General features: G+C 36.3%; 3 protein-coding genes across 3 annotated transcripts; 1 reads left to right on the top strand and 2 right to left on the bottom strand.

The window, feature by feature from the left end:
• Positions 1-435: 435 nt before the first annotated feature.
• On the bottom strand, positions 436-1,639 carry LOC114462129 (homeodomain-interacting protein kinase 3-like). Its single transcript, XM_028444792.1, has 5 exons — positions 1,532-1,639; positions 1,289-1,408; positions 1,109-1,201; positions 772-941; positions 436-677 (listed from the first exon to the last, which is right to left on the bottom strand). The coding sequence occupies exons 1-5, from the start codon at positions 1,607-1,609 to the stop codon at positions 500-502; spliced, it is 639 nt and encodes a 212-aa protein (XP_028300593.1). The 5' UTR covers positions 1,610-1,639; the 3' UTR covers positions 436-499.
• An 80-nt stretch (positions 1,640-1,719) lies between these two features.
• Positions 1,720-3,668, bottom strand: LOC114462221 (homeodomain-interacting protein kinase 1-like). The gene is made up of 4 exons (XM_028444918.1): positions 3,591-3,668; positions 2,350-2,525; positions 2,081-2,257; positions 1,720-1,959 (listed from the first exon to the last, which is right to left on the bottom strand). Exons 1-4 carry the CDS (start codon positions 3,601-3,603, stop codon positions 1,720-1,722), a joined length of 606 nt encoding a protein of 201 aa, XP_028300719.1. The 5' UTR covers positions 3,604-3,668.
• Positions 3,669-10,803: 7,135 nt separating this feature from the next.
• Positions 10,804-13,301, top strand: LOC114462124 (tubulin alpha chain-like). Its single transcript, XM_028444783.1, has 4 exons — positions 10,804-10,893; positions 11,040-11,262; positions 12,074-12,222; positions 12,306-13,301. Exons 1-4 carry the CDS (start codon positions 10,891-10,893, stop codon positions 13,281-13,283), a joined length of 1,353 nt encoding a protein of 450 aa, XP_028300584.1. The 5' UTR covers positions 10,804-10,890; the 3' UTR covers positions 13,284-13,301.
• Positions 13,302-22,686: the final 9,385 nt, after the last annotated feature.

The raw sequence follows: 22,686 nt of genomic DNA, 5'->3' as shown, positions 1-22,686 counted from the left end.
CTCCTGGTAACCATAGGAGGAAGTTGAGATCATGCTACCAAGTTGGAGTTTGGAATTAGTTTTGAGGCCGACATTGTATTGGGCAATATGCCATAAACCTTAGTGACTTATAAAAACAAAGCCCCTTTTCATTTTGTTCCAGGAGATTTAGCAGCTCTGCAGAACTTTTAGCACACTACAATGTCAGGGACTTCCCCGAAGAACTAAAAAGAAAATGTTTGAGAAAGGGGTCAAAACTATGAAAACATTAACAAAGCAGGTAAGTCATAAATATTTATTGTAAAAATGTGGCTAAAAAATTCATGCAATAGGATTATTTACAAATACAATGAAATAAAAAAAAATATACTAAGATTATTCATTCAATACAGTTACTTAAAAAATACATTGAAATAAACAAATTTACAAAGAAATACAAAGAAGAACAAGAAAATACTACTCAGAATGTCTACATTTACCAATTGCATGAGAGAGGGTACTTGGTATTTCAATCTTTGGGCTAATATGCCACAATGAGTCCACATTTGTTGTGTTCATTGAAGAGAGGGTACTCGGCATCCCAATCTTCAGGTAATTGTACCACAATGCGTCCACAGTTGCCATTTTCATTATTAAGAGGGTACTCGGCATCCCAATCTTCAGGTGAATGTTCTTCAATGACCTGTGCCTCGGTTTGACTAGAGGAAAAATAAAAGAAGATTAGTACAAAATTCAAAAGAACAACAAAATGACCTTCATGTGCGTGATCGCTTTCACAGTGCAGTTACTCACTGTTCTCTGTTGTCTGGCTCCTGGCTCAGGTATGACCCTGTAATGTAGGGATGCTGAAGAGCATCAATGGGAGAGATTCTCTCTTCCCCATCCAGATTCAACAGTTCTTTCAGGAACTCGATGAAGGCCTTCCTGTCTTCTACCGTCTCATTGTCCCCTAGTTCAGACATCTGGATTAAATAAAATAGAGTTTGGTCAATACACTAGTTTATACCTCTCTTGCTCATGTTAACGATAATGGTGAGTAAATTCAGCTTATAAACATGTCTGAAGTAGGTTAGATTTTAAAGAAGAGATCTCTAAGTATTTGAACTCAAATGACATAGAGAACACTTACATAGAGCAGGTCATCTAATGATGACAAATGTGGACGATATTCGGGCCACTCCTCAGCTTGTCTTCTGTTCCTAGAGGTGTACTCTTCTGGTGTCTGAGGAAACACAATGACAATATAAGGGGTTTAAGATAAGTTTAGGGCAACAGTCAAGGTTCAACAACAATAAAAACTATGTTTTACCAGCAGCCTCCATCTTGTGCCCAATTCATCCACCTCATGACAAAAGAACCTCTTGCTGTATAAGCCAAAGTGGAGCTGGTACTTTGATGGCATTCCCAGCATCTCCACCATGCTCTGCATCTGCACAAAAAACACACAATTATACACATTAGGGGCAGTTCTTCAACACTTTCTATACCTGTAAAAAAGAGCACATGGGTAATTAAATGAATGGAGGGATGATGAATAGAAAAGACGACCTACCATGAGGTATTCACAGTGGACAGGAAAGAGGTTGTCATTTAGGAAGAGGAATGCCAGCGTGCAGCCCACTCCCCACATGTCAATGGCCCCCGAGTAAGGAAGGCCAAGACAAACTTCTGGGGCCCTGTGAAGCAAAATGAATGAAATATACTTCAGAACTCTATATTTTAGCGTTAAGTACCAACACTTTAAAAACACACGTTTGTTCCAAAAACCCATAAGTCATTCAGGGTGACATCCTCATACCTGTAGCCGATGGGCTGATGTCTGAGCCCGGGCATGGCGGCAGAGATGGGAGAAGCCATTCCAAAATCAATGAGCTTTACGCTGAATGGACTTTCATCAATGTTGACCATCATAATGTTGTCTGGCTTGATGTCAGTGTGCATTACTCTTACAGCTTTGAGTCCCTGTAATGCCATCATCAGCTGCAGGGACACAATGAGAAAAGACAGGATGAGAATGGAGTTCCTCTTATGGAGCTGTTTAAGCTCAGGTTTGAACTCAAGGCTTTCCTAATCAATCAGCAAGAAACAAAAAGATTCATACCTGCTTTGCAATAGGACGGATGTGGTTGACGTTCAGTGAACGAACCAGGTGGAGCAAATCCACGTCCAACAGCTCAAAGACGAGGCACTTATAGCCCAGGTATTCAAACTGCTCATAGAATGTGACCAGATTGAAGTGGTCAGCATTCAGAGAGCTGATGGTCTTCAACACTGACAGCTGGAGGGAAAAAAGGACAGTTAGATCACCTTCATATCACTTTACCCCAAAAATTCATAGTTAAAGTTCTGTTGAAGGCACCAAACACTTACTTCGTCCTCCACATCTTGAAAATACTCCTTCTTTAGGATTTTTACTGCCACCAATTTGCTGCTGTTGTGAGCACGACACTTGGCAACTTTCCCAAAGCTACCTTCTCCGATAAACTCTAGGATTGTGTATCGAGTGGAGGGGCTGTGGAGGGCATGCCCTACCATTAGAGGATGTGCTGTCAAAGTGAAATGACAGGGCACAAGGTTAGTATTCAGTAATTTAACACTAATGCTCACACAAAGAAGGAAATATTGTTCTGTCCTGTCACTTCTAAAGTTTGGGTTGGAAAAAAAGCCCAAGAGGAAAAAGTACTGAGTAACAAGAGCATCAATAGAAACGTAATGAAAAAATATCCAGCAAGAATAATAATAAAGTACAGATACTTCAAAAATAGTTACGTACAGTATTAAGTACTTTAAGTTCATTTGTCCACACTGAATACATGCATGTACAATATAGGAAACAGATTATTGACATTATTTGAAAGTGAAAGGTTGTCTAACTGCAAGATGATAGAGAATCCAACAGTATCTGAAAATCCACTGTACATGTGAAGTCCTGTCCCTGTATTGACTGCATGTGTAGCACATCCTAATCTTCTGTTGGTACACTGAGCACTTTTTACAGTAAAAAGATATGCACACACATTTTTGATTCTGAAAGCTCCCACAAAGTGTTCCAAACAATATCATTTACATCAAATATTGAGCCTATTTTTCAAGGAAAAGTATTTTTAATATATTAAAACCAGAGTAAACGTATTCTCTAATAATGACAATCTCTACTTCTGGTTTTTTTTTTATTTATTTTTTTATTTTTTATAGAAAATCTAGTGAATCCTTCAATGACTACAGTGTTCTTTCATCTTAGCCGATTCAAATTCATTCTCATATTATGTCTGTAAAGTCTGTTTTACCTGCAGCAGCCATTCCTCACTCAGGTTTTTACAATTGAAGCTTTCAAACTTCACAAAAATAGCTTGTTTTACTTCTGATACAAAGATACTTAGACAGAGTTTTTTCACACTTCAAACAGTATCATCTACATAAGATATTAAACTTATTTTTCAAGATTTTTTTTAAGTATAATTTGCACTTTAAAAAAAAAAAATGTATTAATTATAATAATAGTTTTTTTTTCCTAAAGAAAATCCAGTAATTCCTTCAATGACTACATTTTTCTTTCATTTTACTAAGCAGATTAAAATTAATCCTCATATTTTGTCTGTAAATTGTCTTACCTGCAGCAGCCATTCCTCTCTCAGGTTTTTACAATTTAACCTTTCAAATTTCACAAAAATTGATTGTTTTACTTTTTGACACAAAGATACTCAGAGAGAGTTTTTGCTACTTCACCACTTGCAGTGAGAGAAGCAACTGAAGATTTAGTTATGTTTGAGTCTCTTTCATCTTGCTGCCACGGCAACCATTCAGTTTCAAGTAATGTCCACAAACTGTTACTAAAAAAAAAAAAAAGGCCTGCAAATCCAGTAAGTTTTAACAGTAAAAAAGTATTAATACATATTCTAGGAGCTCTTTCTGCTAAATCACATCCATTCTGTCAACATTGAAATCAAACACCCTTATTTTATGTATTACATGTAAGGATGGGACTTATTGCGAATAATTAATTACAGAAAAAATAAATATTAAAATAATATCGCTAATCGCTTTTTTGCGCTCCGAACAGCGCGGAACCTTTGTTATTTAAAGAGTTCCCGGTATACCCATAATACTGATGCACAGACTACAATACAACACAGGACGCTGGTGAGCTTTGTTGGTGTTAATTTGTACTTTTAAAAACACCGGATGGAAAACAAAAGCCCAGTAGTTTACAAATTGTTTAAGAAAGAGAGTTTGCTGATCACTGGATGTTTTGCAGCCTCCTCTACCACCTCAATGCTAACATGTAGCGGCTAGCACGGACACTCGGACAGTGCTAGCTGCTACATGCTAACACGCTGTGTTGCCAATACACACTGGACAAGATGACAGGGTTCAGAGCCAAAATGAATAAGTTTACGACTGACAAATGAACAAACTCACTGGATAAATGTTATGATCTGAAGGAGAGAAAAAGCAACAAGTTCTGTGTAATTACACAGACTGTTTAATCATTTTATAGCTCAGAAAAGTGTTGTTATTGTTTTTCATGCCTTAACTTATAGCACTTCATATGGACCTGATGTTTTATTTCATTTTTAGTTTTTATGATATGAAAATTGACAAAAGTACACAGCATTATTCTCCTATAGTCTCAAATACAGCTGAATTATAGTAAATAGCTACGTCTGCATCTGTTCAAGTCTGTTATAAATAATACATTATTTTGTATCAGTCTTTTGATCTGCACAATAATGTAATTAATTTAAATGAAAATACCTGAAGTTGAAGGCTTTTCTCAGATATTTTTAAGTGAGATTTAAAAATACATTAATGAAATAAATTAATTACAGAGCATAATTAATTAAACACTCTTTTTATTTTAATTTCTTGACAACACTAATAACATGCATACACTCTCAAACTGTTTCAGTATCATCTACATAAAATATTGAATTGTTTTTTTCAGGAAAAATGTTTTCAATCTATTAAAACCAGTAAAAGTAGTTTCTAAGGATAATATGTACTTTTTTTGTTAAAGAAAATTTAGTGATTCCTTTAATGACTATAGTTTTCATCTTACTTAGCAGATTAAAATTAATCCTCATTTTGTCTGTAAATTGTGTCTTACCTGCAGCAGCCATTCCTCTCTCAGGCTTTTACAATTTAACCTTTCAAATTTCACAAAAATTGATTGTTTTACTTTTTGATACAAAGATGCTCAGAGAGAGTTTTTGCTACTTCACCACTTACAGTGAGAGAAGCAACTGAAGATTTAGTTACGTTTGAGTCTCTTTCATCTTGCTGCCACGGCAACCATTCAATTTCAAGTAATGTCAACAAACTGTTTCCTATATTGCACATGTATACATACAGTGTGAATGAATAAAGTAAATGTACTTTACTTGAGTATTTGTTTTTTTTTGGGATACTTTCTATATTACATTTCTATTGATGCTGTTATTACTCAGTACTTTTCCCTCCTGTCAGCTTAGTTTTTTGCAGTTGCATAATTTCTGATAATAAATAGTTTCATTGATTCTCATATAGGTTATCCCAGTTCTATAATATATTTAGTCTGTCACACTCATCAATGCATTTAGTATTTCAACACTAAGACCCACACAAACATGGAAATCACATCTTGTTCTTTCACTTCTAAAGTTTAGGTTAAAAAAAAAAAAAAAACGAGCAGGCCTGCAAATCCACTTCATATGTGAAGTCCTGTCTCTGCACTAACTGCATGTGTAGAACATCCTAATTTTCTGTTGGTACACTCAGTATGAGCCATGTTACTTTTTACAGTAAATAAGTATTAAGTAGTAATAAATAGTCTCATTTTTCAGGAGCTCCTCCTGCTATATCACATTATTCTGCCACAGGCAGATTATATGTTGTTTTTTATTTGAAGTTGTTGGCTCATGGCATGTTAAAGCCAATGTTTTGAGTGTAAAATATGCCAATAAAGTATATTTCATACATAATGTTCTCATAAAGGTGTACACATTTACAGATTAGTTGTTTTTTAAGTCATATATAAAAAGAAATCACAATAATCGCCTCATACTTTAATATCGGGATGAATCGTATTGTATCGTAACCTATGTATCGGGGTAAGAATCATATCGTAATAAGACACACCTTTTTAAAGTAAAAAATAAATAAATACAAATGTTTAAATCCAAACTTTAAAAAAAAAATTCATAAAATAACATTTCAAATATGTTGAAAATTTTAATGCAAAATAAACATAAGTGATGAATTATCAATATCTGATTTATAATAATATATTAGAATGTGTGTTTAGTTCACCCAGTGTGGTGCGTCCTGAAGAAGGACAGCTGATGTGTGGAGAAACACCGCCGTCTAGTGGCCACAACAGTACATTACTGGTTTATATCTCAACTGTGAATGAGTGTCTGAAAGTCTGACACAGAGACACAATGTGTATTTAATTATTGTTTCTATAACATTCACTCCTTATGACAGTAAAAAGAAAAAAGTCATTTATAAAGTACTGCAGTAACTATACCCTATACTCTGATACCATGAAACATTATGATTTGAAAATCACTGTGGTATAAGTTTTAACAGACATAGTGCCCTGCACTGTGATCAACAGGAACAGTAGAGCTACACATTACTGAAACTTGAACCTTTGATCAGCTGATCAATGATTACAAATAAGAAATCAGGGTCTATTTTAAAGCTTTGTGATGCATGTTTATTGCTTTATTTGTTCATTGGATCCCCATTAGCTTCCATCATGGTGATTGACACGTGTTCGTTACACCAGTAAATACATTAAAAAAACACGATATATACATTAATGTTGGTAAAATAATGATTTTAAAGATCTTTTAAATATGCGTAAAGCTGACATGTCTTTCAGGTCCATAGGTAATTTGTTCCAAGGTTTAAAATATCCTGTGATTCCTGCACTTTTAGGAGGGTACCCCCTAGGTTACGTGTACCCCCTAGGTTACGTGTACCCCCTAGGTTACGTGTACCCCCTAGGTTACGTGTACCCCCTAGGTTACGTGTACCCCTAAGGGTACGCGATGGCACTACAGGGGTTACTTGAGAGAGAAAGAGAGTGGAACAAATAAAGTGTCTGTCTTGGTCCCACCCCAGACATGAGATGACTGGATATGATGAAAACTATAGATATAAATCTATTCAGGAGGCACTAAATCATTGATTCTCAACCTTGGGGTCACCTGGAGTTTATTTGGTGTTGGCTGAAATTTCTGAAAAATTCAATAAGATTTTTAATATATTATTGTTTTTGTTTTAATTAAATTTAAACAACACAATCTTTAACAACTGTATTTCTATACTTTCACTTCGTGAAATATAAATCTAGTTCAACTAAAATGCAGTGAAAATATATCTGAGCTCAAACATGATCAAAAACTAATTCTAGAAAACAAAAGGTTTTTGGGGTTGCCATAAATTCTTGATATTAATATGGGGTCACGATCCAAAAAAGGTTGTGAACCACTGCACTAAATAATGTGTATTTCCACTTGTTTACAAAATGAGATTCTTTAACATGTGTGTTATCAGTCGTTCATTCCATCATCATGCTCTATAGATGTTTTTAAATAGTTTTCTAAGCAAATTGTTGTAGTCGGATAAAGGAGGTACTTTGATTCAGAAATAAGAAAAAGGGGGTACAAACAAGTTTGAAAGCCACTGTTCTAGAACATCAGTACATTATTGTAGGGAACACAAATGAGCTGATATTGCAACATTTAGCTAATAGATTTTGAGGTAGGTTCACATTTCTGTTGAGTCACTGCACAAAGACTCAAAGTATTTTTTTTACATGAATCATTGATATTATTGCAGATGTTGGAGCTGTGTATTTTTATGAAGGTAGATATGTTGCAAAATGGGAGAACTTGTTGAATGTGATGTGAGCTTGTGTTAAAAAATAAATAAAAAATTCACCCACGTGTGAAATGATTTTCACGAGACAAATGATGGGAAAAAATGTAAACCTGTAGAATTACAATTTAAACCCAAAGAAAATATTCACACATGCATGATCTGAATGTGAAGTCACAGAAAAAATATTACCAAATGTGTAGACTGATATTACAAAAATAAAATGACAGCTGCAAACATGTAACCAAACATTTACTCGTATGTTTTTTGTTTTTTTTTCTGTATTACTTGTGCCAGTTATTGTTTATAACCACAATTCTACGGTTACAACTTCTCAATTCTGCAGCTACAAATGCACAAATACTTTTCTCACCTAAATCCCATTTTGCAACATATCTACCTTCATATATTTTTGGCAGGGGAGTTTATATCATCTGTGTTTTGAATATGAGTTAAAGTTTGTGTGGCAAGATGAGGATCATAAAATAATCAATCTGGTTGCTGAACAACGCCACCTGGGGAATTTCACTCCAGGAAGTTATCACCAGTTGTAACATGTGGACTAAAGGCTACACAGGTTCAAAATTAACCACGGGGCCAGAGACAGTGTTCAGAAGTACAAATAATCTTTATTACAATGAGTGTTAAAAGCAGCTCACCTGCTATCGATACCTAATATTAGACAAGGCCAGCAGAGGGGAATGGACAGTGCTGGGTTACCTCGGAGGCCCAAAACCAAGGAGGGACGAGGAAATCATACAATCACCCGTGACACTGCGCACACACACACCAGGGATTGGGTCGCCAACCGGAGTCCACAGCACCTGTCCACAGGGCAAAGGAGAACCATAAAATGACCACACAGCACACTCACTAAACAATAAACAATATAGAAATAACAAGTGGAGGAGTTCAAGTATCTCAGGGTCTTGTTCACGAGTGAGGGTAGGATGGAGCGTGAGATTGAGATAGACGAATCGGTGTGGTGTCAGCAGTGATGCGGTCGCTGTATCGGACTGTTGTGGTGAAGAGGGAGCTGAGTTGGGGGGCAAAGCTCTCAATTTACCGATCGATCTACGTTCCTACCCTCACCTATGGTCATGAGATTTGGGTAATGACCGAAAGGACAAGATCGCGGATACAGGCGACCGAAATGAGTTTCTTTCGCAGAGTGGCTGGGCGCACCCTTCGAGATAAGGTGAGAAGCTCAGTCACTCGGGAGGAGCTCGGAGTAGAGCTCCTTCACGTTGAAAGGAGCCAGCTGAGGTGGCTCGGGCATTTGTTTTGGATGCCTCCTGGTCGCGTCCCTCAGGAGGTGTTTCAAGCATGTTCTATTGGGAAGAGGCCACGTGGTAGGCCCAGGACAAGCTGGAGGGACTATGTCTTTGAGCTGGCCTGGAGTCGCCTCGGGGTCCCCCCAGAACAGCTGGAGGAGGTGTGTGTGGATCGGGAGGTCTGGGCATCTCTGCTGAGACTGCTGCCTCCGCGACCTGGCCCCGGATAAAAGCGGTAAAATGGATGGATGGATGGAAATAACAAAATACAATATAACCAAAAGCAAACTATGAAATAAATTGAACTCAATCAACAATTAACAATTAAATCTCAAATACAAGAGAAATACAAAATAAATCAAATTCAAATCAATACAAAAATGAAGGATCACATAAATCAATAAACAAATGAAAAATAATTGAATGTCCAACAGAATATCAACGCAAACAAAAGAAATACAAAAGAAATGAAATTCAATTAATCAGTAAACAAATATTTAAATTTCAAATACAAAGGAACTACGAAATAATTGAAATTGAAATCAGAACACAAATGAAGGAGCAAATAAATCAATAAACAAAGTATTAAATCTCCAACAGAATGTCAATGCACACAAAAGAAATACAAAATAAATCAAAGTCTAAAGAGCATAGGCTGCTGATAAAAATAAAACAGCCGCATTGACGCAGCAGCGGTATTCTGACAGCAGAGGAACACTAACACAGTGCGGCCAGACCCGTATATAAAATGTGTGAGTCACCGCCCAGCAATCAGTGGAACAGGAGGGGTGAGGAACCACTTAGGTAAAGTTAGAAATATATTCACAGGTTCAGCTTTTCATTCAGTAACATGTTGTAGTGTCATCAAACTCACAGCACACATAGTTGAACTCTTCTTGATTAACTATGTGTGCTCTGAGAAAAAAAAAAAATAAAAAAACTACTACATGTTGTAAGACAGTTATTGCATATTTTAGTACTTATTTAATGAAAAAAAGTCACTAAAATGTTACAAAATCACATTTGTTGAAACTAAGTGTTGTAGTATAATCATGAAGAGTTAATCTATGTGTGCTGTGAGTTTGATTACACTACAACATGTAATAGTACAGTTATTGCATATTTTAGTACTTATTTAATGAAAAAAATCACTAAAATTACATGAATATTTATTAAAACTAAGTGTTGTAGTATAATCAAGAAAAGTTCAACTATGTGTGCTGTAAGTTTTATGACACTACCACTTTCCTTTGTGAAGTTATTGGTTTTTATTTTTTGTACCTTTTTCCGGTGTTGTAATTTGCAGACGGTCCCTGCTTATTCCAGCCACAGTCGGCTCCGCGTAGAGGCCAATATAAATGACCAAGAGCGGAGAACGGCTCGTTTTGAGGAAAATCCGCTTGTAGCGTTCAGTCCACCTTGCTGTGATTGTAACGAGGTCTCGGTTTTGTAAAAGCAATGTTCCGTTGATGAGTTATTGGTCCGGAAAAGCTGAATCTGTGAATATTTTTATAACTTTATCTAAGTCTACAGTCGCATCTTCGACATTAACGCAAAAAGTAAAAAAAAAAAAAGACATTTACAACACGGCCATAGTGTACATCCGGGCATTTTTTTGCTCATTATTGGAACGCAATGACGTACTGGTTATGACGTCAGACTTAGTGCGTGTAATTCACAGTACACGGTGTCGAAACGCATAGTTAAAGTTCTCTCTGACACTACAACTTCTCTCCAAAGCCTGAGCATTTAAAAAGAAAGATAAACAATGGTAAGACAGGATTTCATTGTCTTCATCTGCTTTATATTCATAATTGAACAAATGATTAGATTTTGCAATGAACAAATTAGCATATGACCAACTGATGTCATGATTAAGTGATGCCAGGATCCTGATATATTGTTTTCTCTCTGCAGCGTGAGATTATTTCTATTCATGTGGGCCAAGCTGGAGTCCAGATCGGTAATTCCTGCTGGGAACTTTTCTGTCTGGAGCATGGGATTCAGCCAAACGGACAGGTGCTTTCTAACCAGGAATCTGGAGGAGGAGACGACTCCTTCAACACCTTCTTCAGTGAAACTGGGACAGGGAAACGTGTCCCCAGAGCGCTTTATGTAGACCTGGAGCCTACTGTCATCGGTTTGTAATCATATCATTACTCATTATTATATGATTATATCAGAACTATGACTAACAAACTTATAACTATACACAGAATACTTCTTTATACTGGAATCACTGTGAACACATTATCATTTCTTTTAAATATCAAGACAAAACAATGCAATTCTGTGATACAACAAACCCATTGAAAAAATATACAACCTATTTTAAAATTTAAAATTACAATAATACAACATAACACTTACAGGTATAGTGCAAATGTCTCAAGGAAACAATAACAACAATGGTGCAAAAATCCAAAAACAATGTAAAACAGTGCAATCAAAAGTTAAAATACAGTATATACAGTTTCAGTACAAGGACATTTCTACTTTCCTGTTTGATTTTAGGTTTTGTGTTACTGACTAATCAAATCAAAGAACACAATGTGCAAACAACATAATATAATTACTGTATATAGAATAGAACAAGAATTAGAATAAAATAAATAGAAATATGAGCAGAAGATTAACATATAAAGTTACAGATTTTTAGTATTAATATTCAATTAGGAGAAAACATGTACAGTGATTGTAAAGGGTGTGTTTCACGTTCATTATACTTTTTTAAATTATCATTTAAAAAAAAAAGAAATGTGGTGCTATTTGGCCCCCTTCCAGCAGATGGCGCCCTGGGCCTGTGACTAAACATCAGGAAAACTGCACCAATTAAATAAGTCATGTTTTTTTTAAAAAAAACGTCGATGTATTGAAGATTATTCTGAATTGTGTATTTCATTAGATTATTTTGAAACTACATAACTTTGCTGCTTTGATTTTCTCTATAGATGAAGTGCGAACAGGAACGTACCGTCAGCTGTTTCATCCAGATCACCTTATCACAGGAAAAGAGGATGCTGCCAACAACTATGCCCGAGGACACTACACCATTGGGAAAGAGATCATAGAACTTGTTATGGATAGGACTCGTAAAATGGTACAGCTAAAAGAAATGAAAGTTGCAGGAAATAAAACCTAATCTTAAAACTAATAAGGATTTTATTGCTTTTTTTTTTACAGGCGGATCAGTGCACTGGCCTGCAGGGATTTCTCATCTACCACTCCTTTGGTGGAGGCACTGGCTCTGGTTTCACCTCCTTGCTGATGGAGAGGCTCTCTGTTGACTATGGTAAAAAGGCCAAGCTTGAGTTTGCTGTCTACCCATCACCCCAGATTTCCACTGCTGTAGTTGAGCCTTACAACTCCATCCTGACCACCCACACCACCTTGGAGCACTCAGACTGTGCCTTCATGGTGGACAACGAGGCCATCTACGACATCTGCCAGAGGAACCTTGATATTAAGCACCCTTCATACCCTAATCTTAACCGTCTCATGAGCCAGAACGTCTCATCAATCACATCTTCTCTTCGTTTTGATGGAGCTCTGAATGTTGATCTGACAGAGTTTCAGACCAACTTGGTGCCTTACCCTCGTATCCACTTCCCAATGGCCACCTATGCCCCGGTCATCTCTGCTGAGAAAGCCTACCATGAGCAGCTGTCTGTGTCTGAAATCACAAACGCCTGCTTCGAGCCAGCCAATCAGATGGTGAAGTGTGATCCTCGCCATGGTAAATACATGGCCTGCTGTCTGCTGTATCGAGGTGATGTGGCGCCAAAAGACGTCAACGCTGCCATTGCAGCCATTAAGACCAAACGCTCCATCCAGTTTGTGGACTGGTGCCCCACTGGCTTCAAGGTGGGCATCAACTACCAGCCTCCCTCTGTGGTTCCTGGAGGAGACCTGGCCAAAGTGCAGAGGGCCGTTTGCATGCTGAGCAACACCACTGCCATCTCTGAGGCCTGGGCCAGACTAAACTACAAGTTTGACCTCATGTACGCCAAGAGAGCCTTTGTCCACTGGTATGTTGGAGAGGGAATGGAGGAGGGAGAATTCTCAGAGGCCAGAGAGGACATGGCTGCCCTGGAGAAAGATTATGAAGAAGTTGGCGCTGATAGTGTGGAAGATGAGGGAGAGGAAGGAGAAGAATATTAAGGGCTTAATGTAACTGCACACCCCAAAAGTTTGTCATCAGTCATTGTTCCACCAACTGTTTGCTCTGCACTGATGAATTAAAACTAATAATAGTTATTAGTTTTAATAACAGAATTAAAACTAATAATAATATATAAATAATAATTACAATAATAATAATAAATAATAATATATAAATAATTATTACTAATAATTACTAATAATAATATATATAAAAAAAATATATATATATATATGTACGTATTTATGTACTGCGTGGGTTTCCTCCAGGTACTCTGGCTTCTTCCCACAATCCAAAAACATGACTGTAAGGTTGATTGGAGTCTCTAAATTGCCCATAGGAGTGAGTGAGTGAGTGGTTGTCTGTCTGTGTTGCCCTGTAATGGACTGGCGCCCTGTCCAGGGTGTACCAGTGCCCTATGAGAGCCGGAGATTGGCACCGGCAGACCTCCCCGACCCTGATAAACGGGAATAAGCGGGTATGAAGATGGATGGATGAAGTCAACAATTTAATTGAACTGACAATGAAAAGCATCACTAGCTCGAAAATCAACGGTCAAAGACTAACAAGAAACTTCTCAGGACAGGCAACTCCTCCAAATGCCCAACTTTTGCTCTAACAGTGATATCTCTTCATTTTTTCCAATTGACTTCTTTGTGTTTTATTTGACCTTGTGAAGCTGAAAAACATTAAACAGTTTGAAATAGGGTGACGGTGGTTAGCACATCTGCCTCACAGCAAGAAGGTTCTGGGATCAATCCCTGGGGTGGATACCTTGGTCCGTTCTGTGTGGAGTTCTGCTTGTTCACCCAGTGCTGCTGTAAGGTTGACTGGAGTCTCTAAATTGCTCAATCACTCCCATTGGAGTGAATGAGAGTGAGTGGTTGTCTGTGTTGCCCTGCGATGGACTGGCACCCTGTCCAGGGTGTACCCCCACCCAATAAGAGCTGGAGATTGGTACCGGCAGACCCCCACAACCCTAAACAGGAATAAGTGGGTCGAAAAATGAATGAAATCAACATTTAAACTATTATTTATTTCATAAAGAGAAGAGAGAAAAAAAAAAAGCTTTTAACTTGGATTTAAAAATGTTCACATTGGATGCTTTAATGTATTAAATCTAAATCAGTAACACATTTAGTGAATAATTAAGATTGTTGAGTGCCTCTTACAACCGTTGCTTAGGCAAGGCAAGGGACATTTATTTGTATAGCACATTTCATACTCAAGGTAATGTGCTTTACATGATTAAAAAGAACAGAAACAGAAAACATGAAGCAGTTTAAACTCATCATCTCACTGATGTATTCTGGACCAAACTTATTCACAGATTTATACACCAGCAGCAGAACTTTAAAGTCTATTCTAAATACTAATTATGACGTCAAACTTAGTTCGAGTAGTTCAAACACAGCCTAAATCTCTGTCAGCTAAGGCAGGTTTATCCCTCTCAACCTTTGATTGAATACGCGAGAACTGAACGAGCGAGATTTCCCAGAGTGTGATAAGGCTTATTGAAATAAATCTAAGTTTTTTCATAAAAGAAACAAGTCTAGAGGCATTTCTGCCATGAAGAAAAGATAAAGAACTGAAAAAAAGTTAAAGTTTGTTCCTGCAGTGGGTAAAAATAGGCTTAGATTTAAATAAATTACATTTATGAATATAATATATACCTAACAAAACAATATTATTCACACCAAAATCAACTATATTATCATTAACCAACAAGCCAAATGTCCCATCTGATACAGTGAACAGATTACGTTGTATCCCTTTAGATTGAAACCAGTTCTGAACATCACTCCAAAAACTTTTCACACAAAAAGAAAAGATGATCCAAATCCTCAGTCCCGACTTCACTAAATACACAATAACCAACATTCAAATGAAATATCTGTCTCAGTAATTATTTTGTGGGGTAAACATTATTAATAACCTTAAACTGAAGTTCTTTCACTTTGGCCAAAACTGAATTCCCTAAATATTTGCATCTTTTTCCTTTCGTCAATTTTAAAATCTTTGAGGATGTAATCACTTTTTTCAGAGTGAGTGGAGCAGGAACTCAAAAAAGTGTTTCTAATAAATTTGTTATCACATTTAAGGTTACAAATTACAACATCATTAATATAAAGCTGTCTTAATTGAGGGATAACTTTGGAATGTATTATATGTTGTTTAATCAAAATTTTAAGTGACAATGGAAGAGCCATAATAATCTGGTTATATTTTTTCGAGTACAAATGATCTGAAATTTTTCCCAGAAATCATTGTGTTGTTGAATGTTTCCATCACCATCTATTCATTGGGAGATCTTTTGCTCACCAGAATAGATCTATTGTTCCAGATTGGTGTGTTGTGTCATGTGAAAATGTGTTTGAAAAATTTTTTCCAATGCAGTTATAAAAATCTGAGAGTTTGACTGGCAACTCAAGAAACTCAAGTCCACCTAATTTCTGAAAGATGCCTTATTGGTATAACATGAAACATCAATTTAGACCTCAGAGGTGTAAAGAGTACTGATATATCCAACTTAAGTACAAGTACTGTTACTTGATTGAAATTGTACTGAAGTACAAGTAAGTGATACATAAAATACTCAAATACAAGTAAAAAGTAACTCAATCAAATAGTATTCAAAGTAAAAGTTACGAGTTACTTTCACCCCCACTTTTATCTTTAGTAATGCATCTTGGTACAGTTCTCATGCATGCAGTAAACATTTCATGTATAAACTTAAAAATAAATTGTAGATCAAATCTTTCACATTTGGAACTTCATTTATTTTCCACAAAGGCATCTGTATTAAAAGGTTTGTCAAAATGCGCAATTATTTTTTAAATAAAATTACACCAATGAATTCAATTCAAAATAAAAATAAAGTAAATAAAAGTATAGCTAAACTGTAAAACTGACAAAATAACCTGCATTCAATGCTGTTTTGGTGCATTACGTTTAATCTGATTGGTCGGCTATGATGTGATGCATTTGATTGTTGTCTGGTCATTTCATTTTTTGTGTAGTTTCACATTTTAAAACGAAATGATAATTCACTCAGTAACGGTTGGGTGTAGAAATGTAATTAATTACTTCTTTTAAAACGTACGTAAGTACAAGCAAATTTACTGATTTAGAAATATACTCAAAAAAGTAAAAGTAAAACATGAAAACAACTCAATGACAGTAACATTAGTACTTGTAATTATTTCGGTCATTATAAACATTTAGAACACGTCATGTTTTCAGAGATCTTGTACATTACAATAAAAAAAGAAAAAACATGTACTTTAAGTATTTTAAGAGCTAAATGAAGGGGTTTCGGCTGAAGTCGATACTTATACCCCATTTACAACTGTGACACTATTACCAAAGATGGCACATAATACAGTTACTGTAATACCAACGATGGTAACATATAAGCACAAAACTTCAACTTCAAGAATCAAAATTATGTTTTGCATCTGCGTTTAACTTCTTTTCTAATGATCTTCATTCGAGTGTACTATAATTTTGCATAACTTTTAACTGATAGATTTTTTTAAATGCATTAATATTTTTGGAGTCTTTAAGTTGATAACGTAAACCATTCCATAAATCAACTCCTTTGACTGATATACACCTCCTCATTGTATTAGTCCTCGCCATGGGTTTTTGTAGCATATCAGTTCCTCTGAGGTTGTATCTAGATTCTCTTGTGTGAAACATCTCTTGTAGACAGTAAGGAAGCATGAGGTTGTGTGCCTTGTACATCAAAACTGCTATATAAACATCAACAAGATCATGAAATTTTAAGATAATTAATCTAATAAAAAGTGGATTTGTTGCAGCAAGATATTCTGCATGGCTGATCAAACTAATTGCTTTCTTTTGTAATAGGAAAATATTAGTTTTATAGGTATTCCCCCATATTTCCACACAATAACTTAGGTATGGTAGGATGAGGGAATTGTACAGTATATATGAAGCATGTTGATTCACAGAGGTTTTATTTTACATAATAAGGCAATAAGTTGAGAAATCTTAGTCTTTAGAATATTTATGTGCACTTTCCAATTTAACTTATCAGTATTGATAACCCCATTTTTTTTACATACACCTTTTCAATTTCTATCTTCCCAATTTCAATTCTACATGGTTTGTTAACTTTCTTATTTACAAATACAATATATTTAGTTTTATGCAGATTTTTAGAAAGTTTATTTACATCAAACATTGTTTTTAATATATTAAGTTCAGTTCCTACTGTATTCAAAAGCAGCTCAAGATCATGTCCAGAACATTACAAACTGGTATCATCAGCAAATAGGATACATTGTAATTTGCTTAGGACTTCACTGATATCATTTATGTACATAATAAACAGTTTAGGTCCCAAAACAGTGCCCTGAGGAATACCGTGGGTTATTTTTGCCTCCACTGAGTTTGTATTATTAATATGTACATATTGATATTGATCACTGAAATAACTTTTCAGCCAAGCATGTGCTAAGCCCCTGACACCATATCTTTCTAATTTATTTAAAAGCAACGAATGATCTATTGTGTCAAAGGCCTTGCTGAGATCAATAAAAACTCCAACAGCATACTCATTGTTTTCAATAGATGTTGATATCTCTTTTATTAGTATTAGTTTCGTAACTTCCTTTGAGGTGGACCTATTGGATCTAAAGCCGTACTGATGTTCACTTAAAGGTGCAGTCCGCAACTCTCAGATCCCTCTCTCCCCCTCCCTCTCCGCTGCTCTCTTGCCCTGCCTCCAAACTTTCCAAAGTCCCTCCCTCAGAGGAGCTAACAGGCTAACGTTAGTCCGACAGCAACATCACAGTAATATAACATGCTCTGTTAAAAGCATTTTACTGCAGTGCTTCTCTCTCTCTATGTGCACAAACCTCAGCAGCAGCAACAACTCAGTGTCACTTCCAGCAGCCACATGGACACTGCAGTCAAGCCAGCCGTGGTTCGGGTTTGCCTGGTCAAATCACTAACAACAAAAACAACAGCAGCAACAAAAACAACAACGACAACAATACTAACAACAATAATAATGAAAATACACTTTTTTTTTTTCAATATTTATTTAATTACTAATTACAATTAATCATAGACCTGCATGCACTACTTAATACCCAAATACACATATTCTACAGTTTGGGGTTTAGTTACTCTTTAAATATATTTATTTATTTATTTATTTTTTTTTTTAAATAAAAAATTCTTGGCCGAAACCAAAAATGAGAAAACTAAGGCCGAAAACTAAAACGCAGAAAAACATGATTAAGCCATTTATTTGTCCCATTGCATTTATGGCTCTGAATGTTACTAACCTCACTAAAATTAAAACCTTACTATTGCACAAATTAATATTAATGCTTAAAAAAAATTTTTTATTTAGCACCGACATTCCAACAATGTACAATATAATATAATACAAATAAAATACTAAATATGATTAATTTGACCCATTCATGTATACATTAAATAATAATGTACAGGCCTACAACTGGCTGTGCCGCTGAAAGACTCAAATAAAATCAGTCGTGATGAAGTCCAGAGAATCTCTGATGCGTGGTCAGAGTTTTTTGGAGCGATGCGTCGACATGACAAACTGGAACTTAAGCGAAACTTTCATTGTTTTCACTGCGTCTCAACCGACAGTCGCTCTGCTGACACGTTGACCGGTTTACTAACGCACACCCAGGCTGAACATGGTGTTTGGTCGGTGGGAAAAGTGTTTCGGTCAAAACCAATGTATTCTTCTTCTTCTCTGGTGGACCAAGCGCGTCTTCTTCTTTGGTTTTATTGACGGAGGCGATGCATACCACCACCAAATGTACAGGAGTTGTAACGACATGCTACATTCATAGAGCGAGGACTAAAATTGCCAAAATATAATAAATCCTGAATGATGGAGTCAGTTTGTCACCTCAGCGTTCTACAGGCCGATGAAGGACCAAACACTGGAAGTGTCCCATTGTTGATGGCAGTTTGAACTCGTCATTTGTGTTCTTGCACACTTCTCTGTTTTAGGCAGTAGTTTTTCTGCCAAAATACAGTTGGAATGTAACTTGCACACGTCGTCCACAACTCAAAGCATCTAGAAATGGTTGCTACTTTTGTTCTTCATTAGAGCTGGGTATCATGGCCAATATCCGGAATCGATTCGATTTTGATTAATAAGGTTTTGAATCAATTAATCGCGATTTGATTTCGATTCAGTATTGATCTTTCAAATTTTACTTGGATATTTATGAGATGGTTCCAAACTTCTGACTTAAGTTGTGCTGGCTTTAGGGCTGTACATTGCCATGAATCTGATGATACGATACACGATTTGCATGTCACGATACGCTATATCCCAATAAACCACGATACTAAACAATACAATATCACAATGTCAATAATTACAAATTTCATAAAAGTACACAATTATGTGACATTCAAATTATCATTTTTTTTTAACCAACTGTAATTCAAGTACAAATATCAAAAGCAGATGATACATTTATCAAACTTTCAAATTACATTTTTCAAAAAAGTTTAACTTTTGCTTCTACAACAGATTCTGAAATTCTTTTGAATAGAAATGAACCACATACATCTATTAAGTTTCCAGTGTGTTTTATGAAAATAAAGCTAAAATGCATTGCTGACACCTAGTGACCGGGAGTTTACGTTCTATGCTAATGTTAGCGACATTAAATGTTTTTTTTAATTAAAAACATGATTTAAAAAATCTATTTGGATGATTTTTGGACTGATGCAATAATCACGTGGTGAAATGTTGCGATATATCACTGAATAGCTTTTTTCTTACACCCCTAGGTGAGCTTCATCTATCATTTGTTCACTGGATTGAATGCACCCTCGCGTTGAGCAGGCGCAGTTGTCAGCTTTGCTAACGCCAGGCTATAGAATGAGACTACTGGGGTTAGAGTACAAATAAAATCGATTTCAGTACCTATGAAATAATCTATTTTGGAAAATTTCAAATCGATTTGTTTTTACTCAGCTCTATTCTTCATCACACGGTCTACAGTAGTCTTCCTCCTCCCACTCTACACAAGGTTGATGGCATTCTTCTACTCTGTCTCCTCAGATCTCCCACAGCAACACATCAGTCAGATTGAAGAAGAACTTGACTCTGTTCTGGTAGCAGATATTAAAACAGAAGCAGACGGTGAGCCAGTCCTCCAAAACAAGGACTCTCCTGAATATCCCCAACAGGAGGACGAGGAGTTCAACCAACAACATCACCTTACCAATGAGACTAAGTCATTCACATCACAGGAGTATCATTTACCAAGCAGAGCCTCTGAACAAGCTCCAACTTTCACTTTCCAGTTTGATGAGACGCAGCATTCTTCACAGGAATGTCAGCAAAGCTTCAGACATGAAGCCCCTTCAGTCGACCAACCAAGTGAAGCTCACAAACAGAGACACCAACAATCAGGATCTGTGAAACACATGGAGCAGAAGTCCAACAACAGACGTAACCTTGACACGAAGACCAAAAGCTTTAGACGTAAAGATTTTCCTGTTGGACAACAAAGTGCCACACCTTTCAACTGTGACGTCTGTGAGAAACGCTTCAATCAATCCGTGTCACTGAAAAAACACACAAACTTCCACAAAAAACATTCATGTGAAACATGTGGGAAGTGTTTTGTTACAAAACGTAATCCAAAGTGTCACATGAGAACTCACACTGGTGAGAAACCATATTCTCGTGAAAATGTGCTTTAGAGTTGTAGATGCTCTGATAATTACATAAACAAAATTATTAAAACACTTTAAACTTCAGTGAGTTGTGTTCATTTTAATTAGCTGCAGATAAGGATGTGTGCGATCTGATGATATCAGATCATTAAGGATTAAATCATGAGGACGATCTGCCAAAGCGCGAATCACAGTTCTTTTCTCTGTAGAATCACAATCACAGTTTTATCACAATTTGTTTCATTGAAATTATTTAGACTATTTACTATTAAAACAAGGCAATTCACCTACTTAAAATAATGGCCCTAAATGAAAAAAGGAATAAAAGATACATACAATCCCAGCCAGTTACCTCTGTAGCTCGGCTGTTGGAATGTTGATTGACTTGTGAACCTTGAAATTTGCCTGTTCCCAGACTTATCTTTCCTCCATTGATAGCAGTATATCAAAAACAGTCTAACTTTGGCTTTCTTTGCTTATACAGGAGAGCTCTTCCACCGAGTTAAACATTTGTGGCTTCCTGCCTTTATCTTAAGGCTAAAGCCTTAGACTCCACTTGTTGGTTTCAAGTTTCTCGTCAGCCTATATATGTGATCACCAAGCTGGATTTTGAGAGAGCATGATTTGACCCCGGTTGCTCTCACAGGGTTCCTGTCCCTGCCCTGTTTTTTGATTCTGCTTGTTTTAATAAACTTTGTATTATTATGCAAGCCAGTTTCATCAACGACCCTTTTTTCCAAACTACATCTTTTTCACGATCCACATCATCACCTGGGGTGACACTTTCTTCACTGTTTTCTTTGTAAATGTCGTGCCATTTTTAAATTTGATCTTTTTTTTACAGTAGAAACAGTAATGGGCCTTATCCCAGTTCCTTCCTCCGTACTTCTTTTTGCTAGTTTTAACTGTAATTTGTGGTATTATTCCTGTCCGTTCTTTCATTTGCACAGCTTCTTGTTCACAAGATGAGCTTTTTGATAGAACTTTGTCTTTGCTTTTTGATGAAACTGTCGTTGAAGGTTTTGTACCTTGTGTAAGAACCTCATCCTCAGAGGATGATGTTGACAACGGTTCATAACCTTTATCAGATCCACTATTGCTGGATAGCTCCGTCTCTTCAAGGAGAACAGGAAGTGTCTCATCTTTAGTGCGGGATGAATCTGCCATGAGGTGCTTAAACAGCAGAGAGAGAAAAAAGAATGGTTATTCATTCAGCAAATCAAGACAATGAAAAGTTTCAGATCAGAATTATTCTTTGCATCTTCATTGACATTTATGTGGCTTAACGTGCTGCCTACATCTACCAAATGTCTTGGACATGAAACATGTTAAATGTGTTACCAGTTTTAGATGTTACAAATGTAAAAACAATGTAGGGTCGCTATGAAATAATTTTGCCAGACACATGCGCAGTGACCACAAAATATAAAATGGTTCGCCACTTCTGACTTGTGTGCAAGTTTTCTCGAAGTTTTGAACACGTTTAAACCGTCAGAAACGCAGCATTTTGCGCAGTAGTAGAAAGTATGATAATTCCTTGCTTTCCAATAGGTTCTAGTCCAGCTTTGTTCAAGCTCTAATCAAACATATTGGAAGTATATCTGTGCCATCTCAGTTTGAATTTCTATCTTTGATTTTTTTTACCATCAAAATCAGACTTCAAATTGTAAAAGTCATCAAAATTCAAGC

This window comes from Gouania willdenowi, chromosome 4 (genome assembly GCF_900634775.1).
Source record: "Gouania willdenowi chromosome 4, fGouWil2.1, whole genome shotgun sequence".
NCBI lineage: Eukaryota > Metazoa > Chordata > Actinopteri > Blenniiformes > Gobiesocidae > Gouania > Gouania willdenowi.
This window is presented reverse-complemented; position numbering and strand designations above follow the sequence as displayed.

Excerpts from the sequence above, each read along its gene's own strand:
- LOC114462129 (XM_028444792.1), bottom strand. The coding sequence starts at position 1,609 with ATGTGGGGAGTGGGCTGCACGCTGGCATTCCTCTTCCTAAATGACAAC. Across the intron at positions 1,409-1,531 it reads TCCACTGTGAATACCTCATG|ATGCAGAGCATGGTGGAGAT; the intron begins GTAGGTCGTCTT and ends TTTTTTGTGCAG. Across the intron at positions 678-771 it reads GAGCCAGACAACAGAGAACA|TCAAACCGAGGCACAGGTCA; the intron begins GTGAGTAACTGC and ends TTTTTCCTCTAG.
- LOC114462221 (XM_028444918.1), bottom strand. Across the intron at positions 2,258-2,349 it reads TTCAAGATGTGGAGGACGAA|CTGTCAGTGTTGAAGACCAT; the intron begins GTAAGTGTTTGG and ends TTTTCCCTCCAG. Across the intron at positions 1,960-2,080 it reads TCCGTCCTATTGCAAAGCAG|CTGATGATGGCATTACAGGG; the intron begins GTATGAATCTTT and ends GTGTCCCTGCAG.
- LOC114462124 (XM_028444783.1), top strand. Across the intron at positions 11,263-12,073 it reads CCTGGAGCCTACTGTCATCG|ATGAAGTGCGAACAGGAACG; the intron begins GTTTGTAATCAT and ends TTTTCTCTATAG. Across the intron at positions 12,223-12,305 it reads TGGATAGGACTCGTAAAATG|GCGGATCAGTGCACTGGCCT; the intron begins GTACAGCTAAAA and ends TTTTTTTTACAG.